The sequence below is a fragment of the Xiphophorus maculatus genome, chromosome 24 (assembly GCF_002775205.1).
Source record: "Xiphophorus maculatus strain JP 163 A chromosome 24, X_maculatus-5.0-male, whole genome shotgun sequence".
In the NCBI taxonomy this organism is placed as follows: domain Eukaryota; kingdom Metazoa; phylum Chordata; class Actinopteri; order Cyprinodontiformes; family Poeciliidae; genus Xiphophorus; species Xiphophorus maculatus.
The window spans coordinates 2,774,043-2,800,749 of record NC_036466.1 but is presented as its reverse complement, the minus strand read 5'-3'; the positions used below and the strand labels follow the sequence as shown (position 1 = coordinate 2,800,749).

Genomic DNA, 26,707 nt, shown 5'->3' with positions numbered 1-26,707 from the left:
TCCTACAACCGTCCTTTCCCACACCCAGGCCTTCCCAGGTCCCGTTCTCAGACTTGCCTCCCTGAGCTGCTGAGGTTTCTGGGCCAGAACGTCAACGCCAGGAAGAACAAGAACGTGGACATCCTCTGGCAGGCGGCCGAGGTGATTAAAAACCTCTGAATGAGGAAGAAAGGACGAATCTGCCTGTTGAAACTCAAACCTCTTCGCTTTCCTGCGTTAGATTTGCCGCCGACTGAACGGCGTCCGTTTCACCAGCTGCAAGAGCGCCAAAGACCGGACGGGCATGTCGGTCACTCTGGAGCAGTGCCTGATCCTGCAGCATGAACACGGCATGGCGCCGCAGGTCTTCACGCAGGCGCTCGACTGCATGCGCAGGTAGGAGAATCAACCTGTTCTGTTGGGCCGTAATTCCAGTATCACAAATCAGCTGAAATCTGATTTGTCTTTATTTGATTGAAAAAAAATAATAATAAAAAACAAAAACAAATCTCAGACAAAAATGTGTAAACTTTGTTTTTAACCGGCAGATTTATTGTTTTTGCCACAATCATTGTCATTTTTTTCTTTGTCATCCTTTTGCTCATCGGCTACCAGTAATAACTAGTGAACTATTATTTGTTTAAGATTTGTATTGACTGCAGGAATTGGGGCCCAGCTAGATTACATAGATTGAAATTAAACCATAGAAGCAAGAGGTTATATTTCAGGTCTTAAAATAAACTTTTACTGCTACTTTTTGTTGGAAATTTGAGGTGCACAACAACTAAAACTGCTATTATTTGCAAACACATTTAACTCATTTCTCGAAAGCCACTGTAAAATTTCTCCAAACTCCACAGAAGTGTGTAAGAATAACGCATTACAAAGAACATAAGCTAGTTGTTGATATTTACTGGTGAATTACATGGCCAGGCCAGTTAAACCAAAGTTATACAAGATTCAAATTATGTAAATTACAAAGCATATAATTTATTTCTTGGGCACTTTACAGTATGCAACACCAGAATTAACCATACCGAGCAATAAACAAAAGTTAGCATTTTGCTAATTAGCTGCTAATGTACAAAATAACCCATAAAAACTACTAGCATTTTAGTTAGCTTAAAGCTAATCTCCCAAACAACCTGTGGAGCTAGTGGAAGTAGGCCCATTGCTATTATTGTATGTTGATGACTGGCAGAATTTTCCGACTAAACTCAAGAGGTAAGTGGTAACAGTAACTAATCTCTCTAAACTCAGTTCAATTTTGTGAAATTTGCCAATTTTACAAGTTGTTGAATCATAGCCATTACATTCTAAAGTATCAATAAAGTCAAAAATATATATACAAAATTACAAAGTGTGAAAGCAGTCCTGTTTACCTCCAACAAAGGGGGGAAAAAAAAGAAACAAGCTGAGCTTTTTTTCCCCCCGCGAAATACGACTCTGATCTGAGACAGGAGACAGTGCGACTGAGCTGCTGCTGCTGGTCGTTATTGATACCGATATTGATCCACAGCAAATGTGATTCCCTGGTTCTCCAAATGCCTCTGTTTGGTACAAATCCCAGAGATGCTCGCACCGCTCTGTTTAAAGTCTCTCCATCTTTCTCCTTCTCCTCCTCACGTCTGCACGCGTTCCCCTCCTCCTCCGCAGCCGGCCGGCATGAACTCAGATTTGATTTGACCCCGGACGCATGTCTGACAGTAACAAATTGTCCCACACCCGTAACGTTTGCATGCCCTGAGCTTCGCGCTTCTCCTTCATCTTCCATCCATGTCTAAAGAGAAGATAAACATGGTGAACCATTTTGCTGTTTCCTCTTTCCTTTCTTTAAAGAACATCTTTCCTAATTTCTCTTTTTTCCTCTCTCCTCTCTTTCCTTCCTCTGCTTCCCGTCTCATGGTTCTTGTCGTTTGACAAATTTATTTTTGCCGGATCGTGTTTTATTTGTTTATCGATGTTATTGTTTTGACGTCGCCTTGTGGGAGCTGCTTTCTGTCAACACGTTTTTGTGTTTTTTTTCCTTGTTCTCACATCCCACTTATTAATTTGCCATCTCTCCGCTGGCATATCTGCGTGCCATCTGTTTATATCCCTTCCTCCTCATCCGTCGCTCTGTTCCTCCTGTTTTGCCGCTCCACCTCCTTCCCGTTCTTCTTCCCCACACCGGACAGCGTTGGGACGAGGGAAGGTGTGATCCAGAAGAACCTGAGCGGCTTGCTGCCAGTGCGCGACCTGCGGCTGGACCCCAGCCTCATGTACTCCCTGCCGCTGTTGGCGCTCAGCCCCAACCTGCTGGTGGTGTGCATCTTCCTCAGCGTGGCGTATTTCTTGGCCAAAGTCCGCTGCAGCTGAGCCAGGCCTGGTCAGGTTTTTTTTTTTTGGTTTATTTTGAAACCGCAGGAGGTCTCACACTGTTTCACCTGAACAAAGGGCTTTCCACAACCCCCACCGGAGTTTCTTCATGGAAAAAAAAAGAAAACTGAATTTTCCTTCACTTCTTTCTCCTTTTGCTGAAAGTGAGGCATCACGCATCTGATTTACCATTTTAAAGCTGCAGTATGTAAATCTATCATAATTTCCCAACCATAAACAACCAATCAGAGTCAGAAGGAGGGTCTTAGTGCTGTCAATTAACCTTGTGAGAGCACTGCTAAACATGCTAACCACGGAGAAACAACTTGGCGTTACAGAAAGAAACTTTTATCCGCCGTTATTGGTAGCCATGCTAACTAGCCTTAGCACTAGTTAGCATTTGCTGAGCAACAGTTTCAACAAATATAGCAAAAAATATATTTTATTAAAGTTATATACTGCTGCTTTAAAGTTTAATTTGTGTGTCTTATTTTCATATTTTCTCTCTAAATGCTGCCGTTCCTGTAATTGGTCACTAAAGTGCAACATTTTGTCTTTTTTTTTTATGTGATTCCTCACATGAAGAAAGAGGAAAGGCTTCAAAACAAAGTTGCTTAACAATAAATTATGTGTTTTATGGGGAACATGCAATAGAAGAAAAAGTATTTTTAAAAGGGATGTAATGGATATTTTTTAGCAAACGACTTGATGTCACGCTGCCTTATTTCTCACAAATAACACCAGAACAGACACACTTGGATTCAGAAGTTCTGCTCGTCGTTGTCATAAATATTATAATATATATATTTGGTTTCATCCGATGCATGTAATTTTAGATTAAAGACGATCCAAAATATGATGCTCACACCAACTTGTTCACTCAATGACCAAAAACTCAATTGTAAGATGAAATAAAATTTTAAAAATAATCATGGCCACGATGAGAGCACATAACCTTCTGACTAAAACTGTAGAAAATAACAGTAAATTTGTGAGTTTATGTATATAAAGTAAACTTAAAATATATTAAAAGAGCTTCTGGAAGAACTAAGAGTAGCTTTTATTTTTAAAAAAAAAAAAAATATATATATATATATAAACTGCTTCTTCCATTTATGCTTTCATAGTCTTCCGCGTGCGTCGGCACTCAGCTTTTGAGCGAATGTAGATCAACCTAAAGCTTTTTATGCAGCTGTGCTTAAGCTTACATATATTTATATTTTTGTCAGCCTTGTTTTTTGCTTTTCAGCGGGTCTTCCTGGTTTTATAGAAAGTGTGAGGCTTTTTGCTTCGACCACATATTGCTTTCATGACAAAGCAGCCATGGCAGTTTGTAGGATATCCAGGTGAAATGTGTTTGATTATGCAAAGTGATGCTGCCGGTTGTATACCGTTTACGTCCATAAGCTTTAGAGGCAGTTATGAAAGTCAAAGACTCTATTTAGGTTATTATACAGCAAGATTTTTGAATTATTGATGGATGTATTCCATCGATAGCCAAATGCTAGTCAGGTTTTACTGCAGGGTCTGTTTTCAGATGTTTGCTAGATGCAGCGAGGCCTGTCACAAAAAGCAATAAATCAGTTCATTGTGTAATAAATTAAAATAAGATTAATAACTTCCAGTTAGACAACAATCATTAAATAAATAATAAATCAATAATTTCTGGAACAATTTCTTATCGTGACAGGCCTAGATGTAGCAGTTTTGCATAAAGTCTCCTGTTTATTTATTTTTCTTCTCCCCCCCATTGAATATGTTTTCTGTAATACAAACGCTGTTTTGTGTTAGCAACCATTGCTGCTTCTTGAATGACAAAATGGTTTAAAAACAAAACTAAAATCAACTATATGAAAAGAGCAGCAATTCAAATGTATTTAGAAGAACAGTTCTGTATATGGAAGGCAGAAAATATGACAGAATAATTTGATAAAATAGCTTATCAAATTAATTGGTAAACAGTTTCTATAAATATGTGCTTTTTTATATAAAAATTATAAATAGTAATTACAACAAAAGATTTCATTGTTAAAATATATTATGTCTGTTATGGAAAAAATATATGCCCATATCTGGACTCCGTCTCATTTTCGAGGCAACAAATAAGTGAATATCGTTTATTCAAGGCAGAACTGTACCATCATTTGATGTGTCTGGAAGAAACAGGATGAATAGTGTGTTTCTTATTTTGGGGAACTGAAAGCATTCAGGCTGCTTTACTTGGAAGTGTGCTATTTAAAAATCAATATCTTGGCCTGCAGCATCAGCTGCCTCCCCAGAGCGTTCAGACTCGGTATCGTTAAGATCGACCCAGTAAGGAAACAGATAAGACCAAATTAGCCTCCCTTGGGAGTTTATTGGCTCTCATGTCCTGCTAGCATTCACATACACTGACCAGTGATCAATTCTTTGGCTTGTGAAAGTATAACAAGCTTCTCTGTCTTCTCAAATAGACTTAACAAAAATTTTAATCACGGTTGATGCGGATCCAAACGGCTGTGCTAGCTAGCATGCTACACAGAAAAACCTCCTATCATTTTAGCACGTTAGCGAAGTTCTTCGTTTGTTCGGATACAGTGTTAAATTATTTTATTTTGTTTACAAGAATTAAAACGATGCAGTGGCGCGTGTTTCTGAAAACTATGAATTTATGTAATTATAAATCAATCAGGAGAATTTTTTACCTCCTAGTTCAGCTGAAATATGCTGATCTTATTTACTGTAAGTTATGTTTATGAATGAGTTTAGTTAGAGTTGATGTGCTTTTCAGTTGTATTGCTTTTGTTAGTAAAGGTTTGGTAAAAGCCTTCTTTGGTTTCTGCCTTTTTCAATATTTTTGTGCCACTAGTAGCATATTAGCTTCAATATTTTGTTGTTTTTTTATTTGGATAGAAACATAAAAATAGATGAGGATTACCATTATTCATCTCTAGTCAAATTGCCATGTTATCAAGATATTTAAAATGGATAAAAATTTCAAATCAAATTTCAAATCCAGTGTTTTAAAAAAAAATTGCTAAATAGTCACTATTTTTACGTGTAGCTAGCTTATAAGCAAGTCGGCATAATATTTTTTTTAAGAAAAGAAAGATTATTTAAAAACAGATAATGATCATTAACTAATCAACTAATGAGTTGTTATGCTTTAAAGTACCAATTGGAAAATTAAATGCAAACTACACTTTCTTTTTTTGCAATTTATAACTTGTTGATTTTCACAAGATTACTGAGTTCTCCTTGATCTGCAGACCTGCCACCGTTACCATTTATTGAACAAAAACAATAACCTATTTTTAATATATTAAATATATATAAAAGATAAATAAAGTCACAGCTGCTAGACAATGAGGTGGAAATTACAGTTTGTTGGAGAAAAAAATATCAGGTTCAGAGATATATGAATTATTTACTATCCATCTTTAGATACATTATGATAAAGTGCTTCCTAAAGGGTTCAGTTACGTTACTGTTTCATGGAGCTTTTTGTACTTGTTTTTGCAGATCTATAAGAGAATATATTTGAAATATGTTTTTGGAAGAATTGTATTTAAGTGCTTGTATTGTCTCAGTACATTGTTGTCTGTGATATGTATTATGAATCAGTAAAGGAGTGTATACATAACTCAGTACTTCTATGCTGAATATTATGCTTGTGCCATAACTATCTTACTCTAGTCACTTTATTTCTTTTGCTATTTATGTCTGTTTTTACTGTCTATTGAAACTGAATATGCATTTTCTTGTGCGGCTAAATTTCTTCACAGATTGCGGTTTTGTCCAAAACTCTAAGCCTTATTGTCAGATATTGTTTTTGGGGATGTTTGACTTGTAATGTGACATTATCGTGGTATTACAATCCTCATGTCTGACTGTAAACTGTTAATATGCTGAAATTCACTCATTGTATTGACAGAAAAATGTTCTGCATTACTGTTTCTAAAAAGACTTTTACAGAGATTTGTGCAGGACGTTATTGCAAGAACAGTGATTTTGTAGCTTTCAAGGTGTCAGTTTTGTTAATTTATTCCAGTGGTAACGTTCATATTCCAGCTGCACCCAGACATGTATTACAGTAAAAAAACAAAACAGTATTTTCAACTATGCCTCAAATTAATGTTACTTTAATGTCTAAACTTTTGCTTTGTCCAGCACCCACACTGCTTTAAATGTATACACAAATCCAAGAAAACCCTTTGTCTTTGTGCCCTTACAGTCATAATGCTGCTCAAATAAATGTTTTATGCCTCCACTTGCAAAATTTATATACATCAATATTGTTACTCTGGATTTTTTTTTTCTTTTGTGTGTCGGTTTTACACTTCTTTTTTTGTTGATGTTACATAAATGTTTCTTTCTTGTAATATTTTTCATGTATTATTATTTTTTTTTTTTACATTATGTGGCTGAATTTAAAAAGACTCACCATTGCAAAATCCATTTGATAAATTTCTTGGTAATTGATCATCTGGTTGGCCAGCCATTTGCTGGCTAGATATCAGCTTCTAAGCAAATAATTTAACATTTTTTTATTTAAAAGCACATTGTTTTCTATTTATAGATGTCGATTTAAATGCCATATGTCCTAGCTAACTTGTTTAGCTTACCTGAACTGAAGTTACAAGCAACAGAATTAAATAAAACATTAAAGAACATTTCAATTTAGGCCTTTTATAACATACATAATCTTGCTAGCTAAATAGCAAGTTAGCGTTGCCATTGACACCTCTGTGATTAAAGAAAAAGCTAGCCCCAGATCAATAATCTAAACCTAGAAATATTTAAACTAGTTCAAAAATAAGAGATGCACTAGACGTTATTAATGAAAATTGAGCTATTTTAATGAAAAATATGTATCTTCTAGCTAACTAGTTAGCTTGCTACAAGCTTGCTATGCAGATAAGTTACAGATTGATATTTACAAGTAGTAAACCTTTGGATCCTAATCTAACTCATTTATTCAGCCTAATAACAGACAAGTTAGTTGGATAACAAGTTAAAAAGGGACATTTAAAATCCTTATAATTCAAACATTATATTGAAGTGTTAAATAAGGTAGCTTGTTTTCAGTAAGAAACACTTTTCTAAAACATTCAGCTTTCATTGTGTATGAAAGGTATTACATGAAAAGACTGCCTGATTGATTGGTAAATTGATTTACATTTTTTTAACAAGTTAGGTTGCCAAATAATATTATATATTACATGTTTATTGTTATACATAAAAAGGTAATCTAACTTGTTGTAGTCGCTTCGTAATTTAGCAAAGCAACTCAATCGTCCATCAGTTAGCAAGTTACCAGTCGTCATGCCTGCCCACAGTATGTTTCGCTTGTGTTTTAACCCTTTTCGTCTCCCCCCTTCCCGCTTCTTTTGTCTTCACAGCGAGGGCTGCAGACGAGAAAACACTGTGAAGAACGTTGGCGCGAGAAAATACGCCTTTAACTCGTTCCAACTCAGGGCCTTCCCCAAACACTACCGGCCACCTGACGGCACCTTCGGGAAGGTGGAAGCCTGATCGAACCTCCCTGGAGGTGCTTGTCAGGACAGCATCAGCTTCACGTGACCTCTTTGTTTGGGAAGGATTAGACTGAGTAGAGTCAGGATGCATTTCAGACATTAATATCACCTGGTGAGATATTAAAAGATATCTACCTCCAGAAATGTTGTTTTCTGGAGGTAGATTCTGTGATTCAACGTACACTGTACTACCACACTGAAACCGCTGAGGCAAATCCTATGACAAAGACTGTTTTCTGGTATACGTAGTAACATACATTTTGCGTATATTACGTTATTCATAAGTTGCTAAACAGTGTTTTTACCTCACTGCCTCAATCTTTTCAATCACTGATAATCGATATATAAATACCAAGCTTTTAGTTTAAGCAGAAAAAACTCAAAATACTTGGTAGGTTAGAGGAATTAATTGTGTAAAATCAAGCCTTTGAATATGAATAGCTTATATGAATAGAAGCACACCTAGTGCAATTATCATGTAGCATAAGAAGCAGTGCCTTCAAAATGTTGTCTGAAGTGCCCATGAGCAAGATATGGATTCTGTCATACCTCTTGTTTTGTTAGTTGGACGGGTCAGAAAAGTTTATGTCTTGTTCTTCAGTTTAAAAAATCATATATTTTACCATTAAACTATTAAAAAGACCTAATGAGGAGTTTTATATCAAAACACTGAGAGTGGTTTGATATATTTTATGACACAAGAGGGCGCCACTCTGCTTCTACATGTCTGTGAATCAGCTGCCATGTGTGCAAATCCATGTACATTTTAGTCATCACTGAAAGTGTTTTGTGTTTTTTTTCCCCTCCTTCTTATTTACTCTGACACACACGTGTTTCTCTGTTCTGTGAAAACCGGCCATATTTGAAAGTGTTTATGTTGCAGCGTTGCTAAAATAAACTACTTTTTTTGTATTATTGGTTTGGAAGTGAATCTATTTTCCTGATTAGTTACAAAATATAATAGATGTGGCATTCTGAGAAAATAGCGTGCAGTGATTTAAAGACCTCTGTGATATGATTCATTCCCCTGTCCAATCCGAAATGACTCAGTTTGGCAGACATCTTTTTATGTTCCTGCAATGTTTGCTGCTCCTGACTGATTTACTGCAGGTAAAACTGGACTATTTCATTACTCATTTTAATTTACTCTCCATTCTTCAAATGAGGCTGATGGGTCAAAGCTGCCTGGTAACAATGAGGAGGGATTAAAGGTTTGTCTCATTAAATGTATTAACATGGAACCTATTTGCACACAACCTAATTCAAAAAACGGAAACAAAAATAAATTAAGAAGAAAATGCAAACAGCAGCGGCATTGTCTCATGAACACGTCTTCATTTAATCTCTTTAGAGGTGCATCTTTAACTGCTTAATGCCTTTTCATTATTGAATCTGATCACCATCCATCTGAGCTTCAGTTTTACAGAGCAGGAAAAACCTAAGAGGTCTCACTCTGATGTTTGGAGAAAATTAGACCTCCGTCGGCAAGACATTTTGTGAAATGTGACAATATTACTCCGAGATTAGACATCTCTAACAATATTATTGTAAACTTTATTTAGCCTCCATTTGCTCTATGCCTTTACATTATAATATATTCCAAATTATATCAAATATCACCTGTTTTGTAATTATCTTGTTGGCGTAAAAATTCAATAATGATGCCTTTTAAAGATTTGGCCTTCTGCATAAATGTAATTAGTAGAAAAAGTTTACATTTTTAGATTGAAGACAAATAAACTACACAAGAATAAACCTAATACTTCCTGAGTCCAGAAGACGTTTTTAGCTGATACTTGGCAAAGAATACAAAAACTTTGTTCAGAAACCCTTGTTGAATTCAGCCATGTCTCTTTTTGAGGAAATAGTTCCTGGACTTTTGTGACCTACCTATTATGTTATTAAATTACAGCAAATAACCTCCCACTTACCCGCAAACACATGGCTAATAAAATAAAATACTTTATTACCAAACACTCTCCATTTAATAATATATAAATTAGGGTTTGAAATGCTCCCCCTTCAAATGTTATATAAAATGTCTGCATCGGGTTTACAAATGGCCGCACTCTGGGCACTCCTGATTTATACGGCACTGTGATTCATTAGAGGACAATTATATAGGAGTTGGATACTAAAGGATTTCTAAACGTCCCAAATTCTAGCTCCGGCGTAGGGTTACTGTCACTTTAAGAAAGCTCCTTCTCGTTGTTCCTCGATTTCAACGCTGAGTAGCTCCTCATGTTTTGTAGACCATCTTTGCAGCTAACCGCTAGTGTCAACAGTAAAACAACAAGCAGCGGCTTTTCTCTGCTAACAGCTCCACTAACGGAGGACTTACCTTCTGGGTTAAAGTAGCAACCAGAAGAGCAGTCAGGAAAACCGGCTGGTAAGAAAAAGAAGTTGTTGTTTTTTATTATCCTGTTTACCTTTAAGGTTTGGGTTTGTTTTTGTTGCTAGCTGCCAGGTTAGCTGATGTCAGACGGCAAAGACTAGCAAACACCTGCCAGAGGCTGTATTACGATGTTTTCCAGAATTATTACAGTTTGTGCTGCAAATAATGGAATAAATGTATTTTAATGAAATGGTACATTTTATCTCAGAAAAGAGGTGAAGGGCGACAACGTGCTTTCGTTTTAACATCTGAACCAGTTGCATGGTTTCTGTTTGGTTAAAATCAGATTGACAGCCTATAAATGGGCTTCATTAGGAAGCTGACTGATGATGCCTGGTTTGTTTCTCAGGGCTGAGAGCAGCAGCCAGGTCCTGATGGAGGAGTAGAGCCCACTCACTGATGGAAGCCCAGGGGAAGAGGTAGGTCCACTTAAACCCACCACCTCCCCAGGATTGGGCCTGATATAATCCTGCTCAGCTGTTTCTGGATGGATGTGATCACCATGTGACATCGCCTACGGACAGCGATCACTTCTGCTTTAACCCACAAAACAACTGTTGTTGGAAAAGCTGCTACTGCAGCCACCCACACATCTCCAATTCCTCTTTTGATCACTCTTGCTTTTATTTAAAACTGATCGAAGCTTCTTTTTTTTTTTTGCACTGACATCAATGTGCTTTTCTCCTCCAGCTCTGAAGATGACGATGGAGGGGAGCGGGGTCTCCTCCACTCCTGGAGGGGCTACTCCTACAGCGTGGTCCCAGAGAGGCTGCTCCTCCCGCGGCCAGTGCTGCAGGTCGCCCTCGGAGCGCAGCATGGGGTCCTGCTGGTGGAAGGTGAGACTGCGCTGCCGTGATTCAAAGAAACGAAGATAGTGGTGGTGCAGTGGTTTGAGCAACCGATACAGTAATGTCTTTACCAATTAGGAGAGTACATTACTGCCAAGCTTCCTAAGTGGGCGATAAATCGATTTATCAAATCTTTGGTTTCCACATACTTCAATTTTGGAAAACTTTTTTTTTTTCCCCAACAAAGCTCTTCATAGTTTTGGTTTCCATAGTTCAGAGTGATGTCATCATGCCCAGGGTCATTTGTCTTGTTTGAAAAGTGTGTTTTACAGCTTCTATTTACTTGGACTTTAAATTCAGGTCAGCTCCACAACATAGTGTTAGGGCCAGACTAAGATTTCTCTTTTCTTTTTTTTTAATGACAAGAATTAGGTCATGAAAGTACAAGAACGCAGTCGTAATTTTAGGAGAATAAAATAGAAAAAAGAAATGTAAGGATTTTTTCTGGTAAAATTCCGGCTTTATTTTGCTAATATTGTGATTCTTTTCTCATAATTAAACAAATACTGTTTACTGGTCTAATACTCCATCGTACAATCACACAATGGAAAATTGAAGAAGAAAAAAAAAACACTTTGTGAAATATTTTCTGCCTTTTGTTTTTTAAGAAAAGAAAGCGAGTGGAAAAATTGATTAGAATCGGATTTGGTTGGAAAAAATCTTGAGATTTTATTTCCCAGTCCTACTCTGGATCTTAATTTAACTTTTTTTATGTGACACTGACTTCCTATTAAAAGAAAAGTTTCCTCTGTTTTTTGTTTCTGTTTTTTAATTGATAGGAGGACAGGTGTATACTTTCGGGGAGTTGCCATGGAAACAGACTCAGGCGTCCCAGCCTACTAAGCCGACCCCGGAGAACGCGCTCAGCGGGCAGCGGGTGGTCGCGGTCGCAGCCGGGAGCTTCCACAGCGGGGCGGTAACGGAGGACGGCAGCGTCCACATGTGGGGGGACAACGCGGCGGGCCAGTGCGGCCTGTCGGGCCTCAGCTGCGTGCCCAACCCGACGCCCGTGGCCCTGCTGGAACCCGGCGGCGCTCAGTCGGTGCCCGTCCTGGAGCTAGCGTGCGGAGAGAAACACAGCCTGGCGCTGTCGGCGCAGAGGGAGGTGTGGGCGTGGGGCAGCGGGTGTCAGCTGGGCCTGAAGGAGGCTGTCTTCCCCGTCTGGAAGCCTCAGAAGGTGGAGCAGCTGGCTGGCAGGTGGGTGCTGCAGGTGGCCTGCGGCGCTTCGCACAGCCTGGCTCTGGTGCGCTGCGTGGGACCCGACGGTATCCAGCGCCCCCCTGTGGACAAATGCAACCAGTGTAACCAGCTGCTGTACACCATGACGGATAAGGAGGACCACGTCATAATCTCTGACGGCCATTACTGCCCCATGGGAGTGGAAGCCAGAGAGGACCCCCCTCCTACCCAAACCTTGAAAGCATCCCCATCTGAACCCATCCTGCCCTCCCACAGCAGCTCCACTTCAACTCCAGCAGCTCCCACTCCTGACCCCACCCCAGACCCTGAGGACTCCCAGAAGGGAGGAACAACTACCGCAGCGCGCCCACCCTCTGACCCAGACCCCCCACCTTCCCCTAAAGCTGCTGCTTCCACCTCCTCCTCTAAGAGCTCCCCGTATCCTGGCGAGAAGGAAGTGAAGGAATACCTGAGGAAGCTGTCGGACGCATCGCAGACTGAAGCCAAGATGGCCAACGGCGGTCTGCACGCGCTGCAGGTGAGCATCCAGATCTGTCACAGAACAGAAAAACTCATCTACCAACTTTTAGTAAAGTAAAGTACAATTAAAATATCTTGTAATTAATAATTCATTGCATTTGTTAATACATAAATGACCAAGTTGTTTCTCCAGCATTAGCACTTTTAGCAGCAACTACATGAGTTCAATTGACAGCTCTAAGACCCTCCTCCGGGCTCTGATTGGTTGTTTTTGGTTGCATTTCTTCCGATGTCAATAGCAGCTCAGGGAGGAGATGGGGAGATTGATCTTTTCACACATGATCTGTCTTATAAACTGTAATGACATGGTGACAGTCCTAATAAATAAGTCAAAAGATTTCTTTTATTTTTTAGAAAAGTTACATGCTGCAGCTCTAAGTTTTCAGAATGTCTGCTTCTGCTCAGGTTTTTTTTGTGTGTGTTTTTTTCCTCCTTCCCCTCCCACCAGGCGCCACCGTCGGGCCGCGGCCAGTCGGCCCTCAACAGCCTGGTGGCGTCCTGCGCCTCGGCGGTGGGCGAGCGTGTCGCCTCCACCTACGAGGCCCTTTCCCTGAAGAGGATGATGAACTTCTACTTGCCGTCGTCGCGGCTGGAGGCTCTCGGCGGGGCGGCCGACGGCGGGGCGGAGCGCGTCCGCCGGGAAGAGTCGGTCCAGGCCAAGAAGAGCTCCAGCACGGGGGACATTCACGAGGAGGAGGCGGAGGGTCTGCGGCGCCGCCTCTCGCTGCCGGGACTCCTCTCTCAGGGTAGATACGCTGTTCACCTCTTATCCTCCTCCTATGGCCCGCTGCGTAAGTACAGCCAGCGCGTGTGCAACTGGATGCATCCCATTCGCTCTGCAGCTTCTACAGCTGCGCTTCCATTAGCCATAAAATTGTGTAGGCATATTGAAATTGGATTAGGAAAATAAATGTGTATTAATGGAAACAACCAATTTTGTGTTTTTTCAATAAAAAGTTTTTGCGGTAGGGGGCAGTGTTGGTTTTGGCCGTATGGAAATTAGCGTATTTGCAAAACTGCAGTGGAAACTTTAAATTTTTTTCCCCGCATTATACGAGTCACATGATCAACCAGATGTTGCTACTGGCAGAAAAGATGAAGAAAACGACAGGAAGTGGCAGGAGGATGATGTTTTTAAAGACTTAGCATGTGAACAAATGTTTTCACGTGTGATTGCGAAATTGTGGGGTCTTTTTTTAGCGGAATATTAACTGAATTTTGCTCACGTTTGTAATGGAAACGCAGCTTACCTCATCTGCTTCTGTGTTGGCTGGTTTTTCTGTTCTTTTCTGTCGTCCTCATAGTCTCTGTTTGTCTCGAGCCGTTCATGTTTTCAACCTTCGCCACAGAGAGGCTAAAGGTCAACCTGTGAAATTTCCCAGTCAGTAGACGACATGCGGCAGCCGCTCGTCTGGAGACGGCCTGCGGCCGGTCGTGAATATTGACAAGAAGTGAGACATTTAGCTGAAGAATCGGTTTCCAAAGGGAAGTGGAGCTGAACGCAGGTGTGGTTTCTGACTAAAATGCACCACATTTCTCTCATTATTTAAATGAGCAGGACCTGCAGTAAGAAGGCCGTTATTTGTGCACGAAGCATATCCAGGTTTCTTCATAGCTTGGGTCAGTTTTGTTCGTTTCTATTAACCTTCACTAATCTGCACGTCTCTTCTGATTAAATGCAACCATTGCTTCCGTCTGTCCACAGGCATGAGTTCACTTCCGTCTTTGAGTCACTTTAACCTCCGTCATCACGACGTCCTCAAATCGTCCAAAGACGAACCTTTTTACGTGCCGGCTCTTCGTCTCCGCAGTGTCGCCGAGGCTGCTGAGGAAGATGGGACGCTCCAGGACGCGGGCCTTCGCCCTCACCCCCATGGGAGGGGGCGTCCCCGAGGACCAGGAGGTGTTTCCCACCCTGCAGACCGAAGTGTGGAGCTGGGGACACGGCGAGCAAGGGGAGCTGGGACATGGAGACAACCTGGACAGGTGGGACAGACCAAATGGACAGACATTTGAGGAACCAAAGTGCTATTTCTCTCTCTCTTTTCATCGATTTTTAGCTGCTGTTTCTTGCTGATGCTTAATGATTATTAAGTTTAACTCGCTGTGGTTGTGTTGAATGTTACTAGTTGTGTTTGCATTACAAATATGTGCAAAATCATGTCAGAAAAATTTGAAGTTTTGAGATTAATCTTAGAAATTCTATTTAAAAAAAAAAAACAAAAAAAACCTTCAAAAGTAAAAAAAAAAAAAAAAAAATGTTTGATTTTTCAGAAATTTTCTGAGCTCCAAAAGTCAAAAATTGGCAAGAAAAAGAAAACATTTTGAGATGAATCTCAGAAATGTTCTGGAAGAAACTTGGATATTATTTCAGAGTTTCAAAAGTTGAACATTCTCGACTTTTGAAACTCAGAAATTTCTGCGTTTCTTTTCTAGCAAATCTCCGAGATTCCTATCAAAATTTCTACGTTTCTTATCAGATATTTTACTCCTCTATCTACAATGGCCCTAACATGCTGTCATAGAAAAAACAACTCATCCTTGTACCAAAACATTTTTTTTTTTTTAATTGCCATGTTTTCATGAAGTAATTCTCAATAATGTCCATCATGCGGTCGGTGGAAACGCTGCGGTGTGTGTTTGCAGGCTCCAGCCGTTCTGCATCAAGAGCCTGAACAAGAAGGAGGTGATCCGTGTTTCAGCCGGCGCCCATCACTCCATCGCTCTGACGGCTCAGTCTCAGGTCCGCCTGTCAGCACTTAACATTTACGGTATTTATTTTGAATTGCTAACAGTATATTTAAAAATAAAAAGTTTTAAAAATGTGTGTGTGTGTGTGTGTGTGTGTGTGTCCTCTCTAGGTGTATTCGTGGGGCAGTAACCTCTCCGGTCAACTGGGACACATGGACACGCCCAGCACCGTCCCCCGTCTTGCAAAAGTCTGTAAACTAACCAGCGCTGAAGTTCGTCCCAGAAGTCATGTTGGCGTTTTCATTCATTTCTTTTCTTCTTACTCCCTTCCAGCTGTCGGAGGGGATCCGGGTTTGGGACGCCAGCGCTGGGGAGAGACACACTCTCCTGCTGGCTGACGGAGACTGCATCCAGCCCATCATTTACTACAGCGGGCAGCAGGTGAAGGAGGCTGGAGAAGAGGAGAAGGTGGAGAAGATGGAGGAGGAGGAGGAGGAGGAGGAAGATGAGAGGCCGGGAGGCTACACCCAGCAGCCCGTCCTGCTCCCGTTCTGCATGAACGTAAGATTAGTTGCCAACTCATTCGATGCTACATTCGTTCTGCACAAAAAACCTTGGCATTATGTCTAAAATATACACATTTGTACATGTTTGTCATGAACCAGGTCTTGCATTTCATTCAGAATATTCTTTAAAAGGTTTTGAATTGGAGTTGGTGAAACCCGTATGGGGCCCTCTGAGAAATTTTGGGCTATTTTTTGTCTGGGTTTTATTTTATTTCTGGCTATTATTTTCTGGAGTATTTCTGTGTATGCAGATGTTATCCAATTATATAGTAATAAACGTTTTGTCTTTAATTTTCTGTCTTTTTAAGAGTCTTTAAAAGACTTGTGGAAATCATTTTATCAGTCCACTGGAGCTGACCAATCAGTCAGTGTGGTTTATAGTTGCAAACTGTGGGGTATTATGATGTAAAACTAATCAGCTTTGGGCTAAAATTAATATTATTATATTATTTTTTTTAAGTCTCCTTGATATTTTTTATTCAGAATCTTGTTATAAATTCTGTGTGTGTCGCGTGTCGTTCTTCAGCTGGGCTTCGTGAGCAGCGTGGTCGCCGGCGGTCGCCGGTGCGTCGCGCTCTCCGACAGGAACGTCATGGGCTTCATCTCCAGCCTTCACGAGTTGGCGTCCGCGGAGAGGAAGTTCTACTGCAAGCTGTGCGACATCAAATCCCAAGTTTTGCGCCCCCTGCTGGAGCTCGGTGAGAACAAGTTAAACTTGATATTGGTAACCGTGTGTGTGTGTGTAAAATGCCTCACTAATTTGGCTTCTTCTTCAGAGTCGCTGAGCTCGGCGTTGGGGCCGGCGGCCACTGAGCTCCTGCAGACGCTGGCGGGCAGATTCAGCCTGCTGAGCCACCTGACCGGGCAGCACGGCGCCAGCCTCACCGCCAACCTGCGACGCGGCCGTGACGTCAGCAGCCTCCTCATGCTGGAGCACGCCAGCATCTTCCTAGACGTCTACAATGAGTATGCATCCAGAAATCCGTCGTTCCTTTGATTCTATACTCCAGCTTTCTGATGAACAACTCTTCTGTTGTTTTAAAGCTACTGCTCAACTGTGGGGAACTTCTTCGTGATGGGAGGTTTCCACGCTCTTACAAAGCCGTCCTTGTGAGTTTACTATTAGTCTTAACCTGAAAACATGTGTTTCACAATACTAAATGCTAATTTTATTTAATTCTTTTTTTCTTTTTTTTTTTTAAGGGATATCTTCGGGAAAAGTCCCGAGCTACTGCAGAGGCTGTCGGAGTGCAGCGAGGAGAACACCGTCACCTCTGACCTCTTGGTGGCGCTCTTCTACCTCCCAACCCAACACTTGCACGAATACGGCCGGCTGCTGCTCAAACTGGCCACCTGCTTTGAAGTGGTACGCAGAGTAGATGATAGAAAAACGCCGATCCGATATCGATACATGTATCGGTCCTGATATTGAAAACAATTCCAGATTGGAAGTTATGACAATGTGTCGATTTCATGAGAGCAAATCTATTTAGTCTAATTCTATGCTTTCTTCTGTAAGTGACATTTACTTATTATACAGTATATTTAGAATTAATTGTACTTTCTGAACCATTTTAAAGGTTTGTTGCAGTTTATTTTCTACATGTTTGACCAATGTAGTCAACTTAATTGTGCCAGTTTCAGTTTTTGCGTGTTTGTAGTGTGTGAAGCTACTGGTGTGTTTAAGCGTGCTATACTGGTGCAGAGTTATCAAATAAATTTGTAATTCAGTACATTTATGCCTGTATTCAAAAAAAAAAAAGAAGAAACATTTGAAGTCAATTCAATGTTATTTTTCAGTATTGTATCGGTATCGGCCGATACTAAACCTCGCATATCGGTATCAGAAGTGATTTTTAAATGCTGAAATGAAATCAGCTTAAATTGTTGATTTGTTGGTGGTAAAGCTGACTGAAACGACTGTTCTTATTCCACCTAAAGCAGGCCGCAGCATATTTATCTTATTTCTGTCGTCGTTTCAGAGCTCCGGTGACTACCAGAAGCTGCAGGACAGCTGTTCCAAGTTCGAAGCTCTGACTCTGCAGCTGAAGAGGAAAAGAAAAGAGGCCGAGTACACCTTCCACTTCTGGAAGAGCTTCCCGGGGAAAATGACGGTACTCCTTTGGTTTCGGGCGTCCTCGGTGTCTCGTGGCGGTTCAGCAGGATGAATGTGAGCTCTGTTTGTGGCCAGGACTCCCTGAGGAAGCCGAACCGCAGACTCATCTACGAGAGCAGCAACAAATCTCTCACGGTGCAGAACGCCGGCCGCTTTTCCGTCAACTGGTTCATCCTCTTCAACGACTCCCTGGTGCACGCGCAGGTCGGCCCCTCACACATGCTCTCGCCGCGTCACATCTTTGGCTGTTCTGCTTTTTCTCTCTCTGATGTGTTTCAAGAGTCTGTGTGTGCTTGTCTCTGTGCTGTCAGGGCGTGGCGCCTTGTAAAAACCTTGTAAGTATCCAGCCAGGAGACGATTTCGTCTCAGTTTCCCCAAATCTCCCCCTGTCCAGCCCCTCTTCATCCTCTTTGTTTTTCTTCTCGTCTGTCTTTGTTTTAGGAGTTTAGGGCTTTGTGTCATCAGCTTTATTTTTTCTTTTTCTATTCTTAATATCGGAGAATTCAATTTAAAATTAGTGAAATTAACTGAAGTCAATATATCTGTTTATCTGTTTTTGGATCAATTCAATCTCACTAGTTTTGGTGTATGTTTCAAGCCTCCAAAAAGGCAATTCGTTTGAGGGAGTAATAATTAATAATAAACAAAAACTGCAGTTAGCCTTCACAGCACTTTAAGGGGTTATAAAAGTGAACCCCTTTTACAATATGTTGCACGTAAATATTCAAAAGTTTAAGTCACGAGTTTTCCAAGCCGTCAACACCAAATTAAGAGGCAGGTTTTCCAGAATGATCAGGTTGTATTAATTCATGCCTTTTTTGGGGGCAGTCTAGTTTATTTCTTTGGCACATGTTGATAGATATATAAAAAACTTCACCTGTACAATCTATGTTTTGGGTTGAAATATATATATATATATATATATATATATACAGTATAAGTTTTAAAACTTTTAGGGAACCAATTATCCAGTATTCACATTTTGTACTTTTTTCTACTTCCATTTGGGTCTCGCTTATACAAAACCACCCAGATGTTCCTAAATATTTTTTTTGGCTCTATTGCCCTTTATTTAACAGTAGATTGTTATGATAGAGGGCAAAGGTCAACGGGCCGGGACTCAAACCCGTGACTGCCTCTACTTGGGTCCTGCGTTCCACCCAGACATTTTTTGACGTTAAACTTGTATGTTTTACCATCTTCCTCTATTTATGGTTTCCAACCGCAGATATCTAAAGCCGGGTGCGTTTCTGTCTGGATCCTTTAAGTGATACTCAGCCCTATCCTGACCTCCACCCTCTGCCTGCTCTCCACCTCCAGGACGCTGCATGGGAAGATAAACTCTCCACAACCAAGGCTCCAACATTTGACCCATTTCTTGTATTTCTTGTTTATTTCTTCGCCCACATTTTGATCAGTGATAATTGACCTACATCCAAGTAAAAAGTGATGAAAGTTTTTATTTCCCGGGAAAGCCTTGGTTCGCGCTGTTGGTTTGGAATATGAAAAAATAAAACCACCAACAGTTTTTGTTACCTTCTCAAAAGCAGGTTCCTGTTTCATTCGTTTCTCCCACTTCCTCGATGTTTGTATTGAGTGGGTTAGTGATTGTCCTGATGGTGTGAAACCTGTTTGGACATGCAGCCGTCATCGCTTTTAAATGTAAAATGTGTGACTGGAAGCCAGGCCTTTATTTCTGCAACATCTTTGCAGGACTTTTTGCCGTATGAATATGAAAAGCGGTGCGTCGGTAGACATTAGAACCTGCATGTAGAATCATGTGTTTTGCATGATTGTTTTAAATCTGTTGTTTAAATGTGAGATCTTTTTCTTTTGTCGTTAAATACAAGCAAAGCCTGAAGCATAAAGCCCAAAAATGCAAATATTTTTGTTCATTATTGAGACGTTTATAGAAAAAAATGTATTTTTATCCATGGAGAAACTTTTAATAATTTCCCATTTATAGCAAATAATTTTTCATTGAATAAAAGATGGATCAAAAATCGAAAACTAGAATATTTTAGAATAAACAGTTTGACATAAAATTACTTTTTTAAAGCTTTTAAAGAAATGTATATGGTTGTAGTAATGGAAGCTGTTGCACATCTAGATTCTTTTACACTTAAAGGTTGGAAACAGAGACGTTTGTCTGAAATGTATTTATTGAAAACACATTTTATAAACGGAGATTTTTTCTTATCTTCGCTCTTCCACTCTTCCTTTCTCCTCCTATGTCCAGTTCTCCACCCATCACATCTTCGCCTTGGCCACGCTGTGGGTGGAGCCTGCACCAGAGGACAATTCTGGACTGTAAGTTGTTGAATGCAAAAGCATTAAAGGTGACACGATTTCCCAAACTCTAAAATATTATTGACATAAATTACTTTAAAATACAAATTTCCTCTTTTTGAACCACAATTTTACAGATTAGCAGTTAGCTTTTACAAACGGTGCGAGACTGCAAAAGTCAACAGAAATTTCGCTCGGTATCCATCACTAAGGAATGATATTTAAAAAAGACGTTTTTCAGTACTTTTTAAAAATATTTATGTAAAATTAATATTTCTCATTGTCTTTTGGATGCCTTAATGGTATATACAGTATATGTATATATATATATATGTGTGTGTGTGTGTGTATACACTGTTTGTAAGTGTTGGATATTTACAGAAGACATAAAACTCACACTTGATATGTAATGTTTTGGAATCCATTTTGGACAGATGTCTTTAGTACGTCATCAGTACTGACTGACAAATACTTTGAAATGAAATATTTTTGTCCCCGAAAACATGCGGACAAAGTTAGGCTGGTCGTTGCTGATTCCAGAACCGGTTTCTGTGCAGGCATGGTTTGAAGGTGGTCACGCCGGAGGAGACGCTAACTCTGCTGGCCTCGTCTTCCGCCGAGAAGGTGAAACCTACAAGCAGACACAACTCTCTCCCTAAACACTGGTTTTCCTTTTGCTGGACTTGTGATTTTCTGCTTTGTTTTTTAGACCAAGTGGCTCCGCGCCATCAACCAGGCGGTGGATCAGGCTCTGAGCGGGGCGGGGCAGGACGCCAGCGGCCCGGCATCAAAGTCGGACCCTCCGATCTCCAGGACCGCCTCGTACACGTTCTATAAAGACGGACGGCTGAAGGATGCAACTTATGAGGGTCGCTGGCTCGCTGGCAAGCCTCATGGCAGGTTGGTCACTGTTTGACACTAAGAAAGCTTTTTAGCCAAAGTAGGATTTCTGTCATTTATATTTTTTTATAATTTCAGAGGTATTCTAAAATGGCCTGATGGGAGGATTTACACCGGCTCGTTCAAAAGCGGGTTGGAGGATGGGTGAGCAATGAAAATAACCTCTAAATGTATCAGAATCACTGAGCAGAAAGAATTATTTTTTCAAACATTGTTTTTGTGTCTCTTGTGTAGCTTTGGGGAGTTCGCTTGCCCCAACAAGGCGCTGAATCAAGGTGATCTTTATCAAGGTTACTGGAAAGAAGGGAAGATGCATGGCCTTGGGACATACCGGTAAATCTATTATAAAGATAACATTTTAAGATTTTTCCAACTTGTGTAAATCTACAATTCTCTGTCTTGGATCTTTACTGAGTTCCTCGGTCACGCCAATAAGAGCTGCCAAACAAATCATGTTATGCTCCGAGTTGCATTCTTCACGATGTTTTAAGAGCCTAAGCCTCCTCTGTCTGGCTGAAGGTACGCAAGCGGCGAAGTTTACGACGGCTCCTTCCAGGATGGCATGCGGCAGGGTCACGGGATGCTGCGCAGTGGAAAGCACAACACCTCATCCCCCAGCGTCTTCATCGGACAGTGGCTACAAGACAAGAAAACGGGCTACGGAGTCTTTGACGACATCACAAAGTAACGCTCGGAACTTCCCGAGATCGTTTCCGTGACGCATTTTGACAAAGGATTGTCTAATCAGATGTTCCTTTTATCTTTGAAGAGGGGAGAAGTACATGGGAATGTGGCAAGACCACCAGCGACAGGGCACGGGGGTCGTCGTCACCCAGTTTGGTCTGTACTATGAAGGTGCCTTCAAAGACAACAAGATGATGGTGAGAATTTCTAGCAAACGGGCTATAAAATCTAACGGATTGTGGATTGTGGGGTTAAATCCGGGGCGGTTTTTATATTTCAGGGTACAGGAATCCTTCTGTCTGAGGACGACACAACCTATGAGGGGGAGTTCTCTGATGATTGGACCCTCAGTGGAAAGGTGGTCTGAATATGAACTGATCTAAGCCAACCATTGGGGATCAGATGAGCCCTATTTAGAGATTAAATGCTCCGTCTCTTTCTGACTTAGGGTGTACTTACTATGCCAAATGGTGACTACCTGGAGGGCTCCTTTAGTGGCGAGTGGGGGTCTGGCCTCAAAGTGACGGGCTCCTACTTCAAGCCAAACCTGTTTGACGCTGAAAAGGACAGGAACCGGGCCGTGTAAGCTCTTGTTTTTATTTTTGAAAACCCTTTAAATGAAATGCCTTGCTGGGGTTTAAAAAGGTTTCTGTAATGTTTCAGGAAGCTGGGTCGGATGAGCGTGAGGGCGGAGGAAAAGTGGCAGGCGGTGTTCGAAGAGTGTTGGAGTGAGCTGGGCTGCGAGGCACCAGGTGAAGGGGAGCACTTGAAGGCCTGGGAGAACATCGCTGTGGCCCTGACCTCTAGGAGGCAGCAGATACAAGACAGGTACCACAAAAATGAGAGTTGACCCCTTTTTTAATACTTAGTTACAAAATAGGAGAGGTTGCATTCCTGGTTTTTGTTTCTCAGTCCAGAAATATTGTCTCGGAGTCACAGTAAAACTCTAGAGGGTCTGGAGGTCATCCCCCAACATGAAGGGCCTATCACAATCGAGAGATATCACAGCATCCGACTGTACCTACTCAAGGTGAGTTCATCAGACTTTCTTTTTAAACTGCAAAATACATTTATTTTTGCGTTTAGGTATACATATCTGAATGAGCATTGATGGATTATCAGTTCTTTTTTTTTTTTTCAACAATAAAATTGCTTGATGTAATCATAACCACGAAAGAGAGTGTTGAATAGCTGCTATCCATTGTGGTGTCCCTCAAGGATGTGTCATCAGTCTCCTTTTTTCTCTTAATTTGCATGGGTTCTTTTGGTTATATTAATATATTTATATACTTCATGCCTCTCATTCATATAGTACAGTTGGTTATGATTCCTGTCTTATTTCCTTCCTAAACTGTGTCTAAAGGAATGGCTTCGATGTTTTTAAAAGTAAGATTCCTAAGAACTTATTTTCTGACTGACGTCATTCTGAAGAAATATAAACATGTACAGTATGAGCCACATTTTACTGGTAAGAATGTGTAAAATAAAAGAAAAAGCTTTTTTTCTGGCCTGTTTCTCAAACAGACATGTTGGCACATAGATGATGGTTAGTTTTGGTATGATTGCATCCCTATCGGAATTTAGCTTCAGGTTGTCAAACAAGCAAACACCTGAAAATCAGTATTATCTTCTGCTATTTTAGGCTTGTGACACCCCCCTTCACCCTCTGGGCCGGCTGTTGGAAACCCTGGTGGCCGTCTACAGGATGACCTACGTTGGCGTGGGCGCGAACCGTCGCCTGCTGCCTCAGGCGGTCAACGAGATCAAGTCTTACCTCTGCCGCATCTTCCAGATTGTCAGGTACAAGCAGGAGCGTCTTCAAGCAAAAATGACGCGGCTGTTCTGTGTGCTTCATCTTCCGGCTTATTTTTGTGCTAAATTCTCTGCAGATTTCTCTTCCCTGACCTGCCAGAAGAGGGCGGTCTAATACCTGAACCAGCCGAAAACCTTCCAGATGGAAACCAGGAGATGTCCGCTGACACCCGGACAGAGTCGCCCAAACCAGGGTACGAACCGAGCTGCTGCTTTCACTGCTGGAATGGATCAGGATGAACTTCTTCTTCTTGTGTTTTTTGTTTGTTTTGTTTTGGGGTTTTTTGTCGTTTACAGCCGCGTGGTGAGTAGCTCGGCTCTGCTGCTGCCTGTCCTGCTGCCTCGCCTCTACCCACCACTCTTCACTCTCTACGCTCTGGAGAAGGAGAAGGAGGACGACATGTACTGGGAGTGTGTCCTGCGTCTCAACAAGCAGCCCGACCTCGCCCTGCTTGCCTTCCTGGGTGTCCAACAGTAAAAGCACACACTGTATCTGAATACTTCTAACCACATGGGAGAGAAATTTGGCCTGGTAACTTTATAAGCTTTTCTTCTCCTGTTGCAGAAAGTTTTGGCCTGTTTCAATCCCAAACTCTTTGCCTGCTCCAGGAGGGAAACAGCCGGTATCATTTATTTAACTTGTAAAATAAATTGAATTCTCTACATTTTAAATACAGAGCCTCCTATAACAATGATGTTCTGTAGGTTGCCTCAAGCACTAAAGACGCCTGCTTTGCCTCGGCAGTAGAAACGCTACAGCAGATCAGGTAAAAGTCAGCTCTACAGTTATAGTAAATCTAACATGAGCACAGATCAGTCAGACTTCCTGTTCCCTGTGTGTTTGCAGCACAACATTCACCCCGTCAGACAAGCTGCAGGTGATCCAGCTCACCTTCGAGGAGATCACACAGGAAGTGCAGTCTCTGCTGAAGCAGGACTTCCTGTGGTCCATGGATGACCTGTTCCCCGTGTTCCTGTATGTGGTGCTGCGAGCCCGGTACGGCGCTGACTGGCTCTGACGGCTCAGAGGAAGCAGAACAATTGTTTCAGAAAACAGTGCAGGCATCTCAATTTGAGATCATGAGAGATCGTCCATCCATCCATCCATCCATCCATCCATCCATCCATCCATCCATCCAACCAACCATGTATCTGTCCATTTATCCATTTACTTGAGACTGTGTCCTTAAACAATCATTAGGCAGCTGATTTAGTCCATTGATGGTCTGCAGCTTGTTTATTTATTTACCACATTGTCTGTGATTCTTTCTTTTTATCCTTTGACTAAAACCGTCGCATGTTTTCCCGTTAGAATCCGAAATCTCGGCTCCGAGGTCAGCCTGATCGAAGACCTGATGGATCCGTGCGTTCAGCACGGCGAGCACGGAATCATGTTTACCACCCTGAAGGTAACGGACGGCCACGCACTCTCAGCTTTGCTGGGGTCTTTGCATCCATATTCAGGTCACTCACTCATGTCTCGTCACCCCGCAGGCCTGCTACTACCAGATCCAACACGAGAAGATCACATAGAACGACGGCAGCGCCCTGTACTTCCTCATCCATCCCTGCAGCAGACGATCAGTCAGTGTGACCGCTCAGGAAGCGAGTCCTTCAGCTGCTGTCACGTAGACGAGGATCACCTCGTCTGTTCTGACTTTTCTCCTCTGAGCAGGTGTAAACGATGAGCTGCTTTCCTTCCATTTTGATCCAGGTGGAGTGGGGAAACGGTAAATAAGCCAACTGTGTTGGTTGCGTCGAAAGGAAGAGGGAGTTTGGAGTTGTGCTGGAAGGAGACGGAACCCACATTTTTTACAAAGAAGATGCAGACATATTTAAAAAAAAAAGAAAAATCTAACGGATTTGGAAGTATTTCCATGTGTCATGGTTTACAAGTGGCGTCACCATCAACTCAAAACTGTAGCACCAAAAACAAGTTGCAAGACTAAAAGTCCATTTGTTAGACATGAAGGGGAGATTAATTAATGCTAAAACCAATTTCATAAATGAGAAATTGGGGAAATATATATATCTGAACTGCGTTGACTGTGACTCTTGATCAAACTAAAAAAAAAGTGACTTTTTTTTAATGGAAGACTATTGGACCTCAGACAGAAGTGATTTTGTGAAAAGTTATGGAGGTTTTAACTTGTGTATTGTTTTTATTTTTGTCCTTCTAGAGAATCTGAGCCTAGATGCCATACATACCTGAACAGTACCGGACTTTAAACCCTTAGCGCTGTAAAAATCAAAACGCCTCCAAAACCTTGTCATCTGAATTATCGTTGGGTATAAATTATGAATTTAGGAAGCTTGTAATTCCTAAAGTAAAAAAAAAAACATCTACATAAATCATCAAGTGACGTGTGAGTGACAGATGGGATTTCTGCTCCATCTGTTAATACCGACTTTTCTCATTCTTACTCGTGCATCGTGTCACTTCTTCCAGTGTGGGAAAACCGACTTAAGAGAGGATCTTTTAATAAAATACAACATATCATGATTTGAGGAGTGAAAACACACCACATGATGAGATGAAATTGTGTGGTTTTGTAGAAGAAAACCCAAAAAACAAAGAAAGGTTCATTTATTTGGGTCATTCCAACGGTTGCCTGTGTCTAAAACGATTTGCGCATGAAAACTGACTGCCAAACTGACTGTACCTCATGCTTTTGTTTGTAAAAAAAGAAACAAAATGGTTACTGTAGAGTTGGTGTGTTGTTTTTTTTTTCTCCCCCTGCTGACCTTTTTACATGCTGTCAAATATGCTGACCTTTTTAACAAAATAAAACAAAAAAAGTCGCAGTGAATACGATTGACTCAAGATAAACGAC

The 26,707-nt window shown here is 41.1% G+C and overlaps 2 protein-coding genes across 16 annotated transcripts in view; both read left to right on the top strand.

The window, feature by feature from the left end:
* The window catches only part of LOC102226654 (type I inositol 3,4-bisphosphate 4-phosphatase-like), a 29,896-nt gene extending 21,131 nt beyond the window's left edge, over positions 1-8,765 (top strand). For 7 of the 12 annotated variants that reach the window (XM_023329514.1, XM_023329513.1, XM_023329512.1 and 4 more), the window contains 3 exons: positions 29-141; positions 221-375; positions 2,157-7,710. In XM_023329514.1, coding sequence (XP_023185282.1) covers positions 29-141; positions 221-375; positions 2,157-2,337 — 449 coding nt within the window. In that variant the 3' untranslated portion in view covers positions 2,338-7,710. The other 5 variants (XM_023329521.1, XM_005802555.2, XM_014470069.2 and 2 more) reach the window with 1 other exon arrangement.
* A 1,332-nt stretch (positions 8,766-10,097) lies between these two features.
* On the top strand, positions 10,098-26,683 carry als2 (ALS2, alsin Rho guanine nucleotide exchange factor). 4 transcript variants are annotated; one of them, XM_023329558.1, is made up of 35 exons: positions 10,098-10,242; positions 10,598-10,667; positions 10,939-11,084; positions 11,876-12,813; positions 13,264-13,561; positions 14,627-14,801; positions 15,462-15,558; positions 15,677-15,754; positions 15,840-16,067; positions 16,599-16,770; positions 16,849-17,038; positions 17,117-17,182; positions 17,276-17,438; positions 18,055-18,186; positions 18,264-18,392; positions 18,500-18,523; positions 20,428-20,498; positions 21,035-21,101; positions 21,187-21,377; positions 21,456-21,521; positions 21,612-21,710; positions 21,897-22,061; positions 22,147-22,258; positions 22,342-22,419; positions 22,510-22,643; positions 22,725-22,889; positions 22,974-23,091; positions 23,704-23,861; positions 23,951-24,067; positions 24,171-24,347; positions 24,439-24,496; positions 24,579-24,640; positions 24,721-24,870; positions 25,186-25,282; positions 25,368-26,683. In XM_023329558.1, exons 2-35 carry the CDS (start codon positions 10,648-10,650, stop codon positions 25,404-25,406), a joined length of 4,980 nt encoding a protein of 1,659 aa, XP_023185326.1. In that variant the 5' UTR covers positions 10,098-10,242; positions 10,598-10,647; the 3' UTR covers positions 25,407-26,683. The 4 variants fall into 4 exon arrangements, with proteins under 4 accessions (XP_023185326.1, XP_023185324.1, XP_023185327.1 ...); XM_023329556.1 differs by having other exon boundaries at positions 13,264-13,606; XM_023329559.1 differs by lacking the exon at positions 18,500-18,523.
* Positions 26,684-26,707: the final 24 nt, after the last annotated feature.